The sequence below is a fragment of the Mandrillus leucophaeus genome, unplaced genomic scaffold, assembly GCF_000951045.1.
Source record: "Mandrillus leucophaeus isolate KB7577 unplaced genomic scaffold, Mleu.le_1.0 Scaffold58, whole genome shotgun sequence".
In the NCBI taxonomy this organism is placed as follows: Eukaryota; Metazoa; Chordata; class Mammalia; order Primates; family Cercopithecidae; genus Mandrillus; species Mandrillus leucophaeus.
Genome location: NW_012106252.1, coordinates 167,400 through 169,338, shown reverse-complemented (window position 1 = coordinate 169,338; position 1,939 = coordinate 167,400). Strand labels below are relative to the sequence as shown.

Here is a 1,939-nt window from a genome sequence, read left to right as displayed (position 1 = left end):
AGGTGCAGTTCCGCCTGCGACAGGTGGTGCGCGGGGCGCCGGCGGAGCAGCAGCGCCTTCTGCGTGAGCTCGAAGACTTCGCCTTCCGCGGCTGCCCTCACGTCCTAGGTTACGAAGGGCCCGGCGACCCCGCCAGCGATGAGGGCGATGGGCTGCCAGGAGACCGGCCACGGTTGCGGGGCGAGGACCAGGTGAGTGGTCGGAGCCGGGCCGCGAGGGATATGGGAATAGGGGGGTCGTGTGGGTGGCGATCCAGACCCGGATGATGGTGCATGAGGGGAGAAGCCTCCCCGACTCGGTTGGTGAGTACGTGTGTCGGAGACCAGGAGACTGGAGTGCGGGGCCGGCTGAAGGGCAAGAGGACAGAGGCCTGGGAAACTGAGGGTGAGCGGTGTGCACGAAAGATGTGGAGAGATGCCGGTGCGTGATGACGTGAGGGGTAGAGGAGCGGTGAGCGAAGTGAGTCGTTGAGAGGGTAGCAGAGCAGCCGAGAGCAGTGCTGCACCCACTCACCTTTACCTCACATATCTAAGTCTTAAACACTTATACTGCTAGAGGACCCCAACTCTGGGGATTGGGAAAATTGGCAAAGGAAAGGACAGTGAGTTGGAATCCATGGAAATTTAGGTTAACTCCCTGTCCCTGCTTTCCTGAAATCTAGGCAGTCTTTACACTTCTCTGGGTGGGAGTTTGGGTTAACAGCAGGGTCTTTTAGTAACTGAAATAAACACAACTCTTGATTATATAAATTTCCTAATGTTGGAATTTTTTAAGGGACGGGGGGAGTCTTGGTATGTTGCCCAGGCTGGTCTCGAACTCCTGGTCTCAAGCCATCCTCCCGCCTCAGCCTCAGGACTACAGGCGTGCGTTACCGTGCAGGCTATAATGTTGAAATTTTTAAACTCTTCCTCCATCCTGCTGAATCATTAGCTATTCTGAATGAGGTCCTCTGGTAACTGACAAGATCGATTCAGTGTGCCTACCCCAGAAGTAGTGAAACTATGTATAAGACACCAGGTAAACGTTTCCTTACAAGCTTTGCATCTCTGGAAGTGCACAAAGTGCTGACTTTATTGGAAGTATTGAGGTACACTGCCTTTTCACTTTATTTATTTATTTGTTTGTTTATTTTTGAGACAGGATCTCACTCTGTCACCTAGGCCAGAGTGCAGTGGTGCAATTTCGGCTTACTGCAACCTCTGCCTCCTGGGCTCAAGCAATCCTTCTGCCTCAGCCCGCCCAGTATCTGGTACTACAGGTGTGTGCCACCACACCCAGTTAATTTTATTTTGTTAAGACAGGGTTTCACCACGTTGCCCAGGCTGGTCTTGAACTCCTGAGCTCAAGCGATCTGCCTTCCTTGGCCTACCAAAGTGCTGGGATTATAGACGTGCGCCACCATGCCCCGTCCCTTTTCACCTTTTTATTCTTCAAACTACAATCTACTTGTGGCTTTCTTCCTACTTACATTGGTTTTAGCCAAGCAGATTTATCAAGCAGATAATGATCTGTTTATTTTAATCTGAACTGTTTCCAGTGCAATCCTGTGTTTACTGTTCCACCCTTCTCGGTTGGTGAGTATGTGTGTCGGAGACCAGGTACCTACAATTCCTTACGCAAGAAGCACCCACCTCAAACTGCCAGATTTAAGGGCTAGAAAGGAGTGGACAGCACCAAAGGTTCTACGTGATAAGAAACTCTGTTCATTTTCACCTTCAGGAACAGTAGGCCAACCCCATTTTCCATGATGTGATTATGACACATTGCATGCCTGTAGCAACATCTCGTGTACCCCATAAATATATACACATATTATGTACTCATAAAAATTAAAAACTAACTGGGCGTGGTGGCTCACGCCTGTAATCCCAGCACTTTGGGAGGCTGAGGCGGGCAGATCACCTTAGGTCAGGAGTTCGAGACCAGCCTGACCAACATG

General features: G+C 50.5%; 1 protein-coding gene across 1 annotated transcript in view; it reads left to right on the top strand.

Annotated features, from left to right (window-relative positions):
* The window catches only part of RUNDC1 (RUN domain containing 1), a 25,290-nt gene that overhangs the window by 8,496 nt on the left and 14,855 nt on the right, over nucleotides 1-1,939 (top strand). The window contains exon 2 of the mRNA XM_011999019.1: nucleotides 3-191. Coding sequence (XP_011854409.1) covers nucleotides 3-191 — 189 coding nt within the window. The remainder of the gene's footprint in view (nucleotides 1-2; nucleotides 192-1,939) is intronic.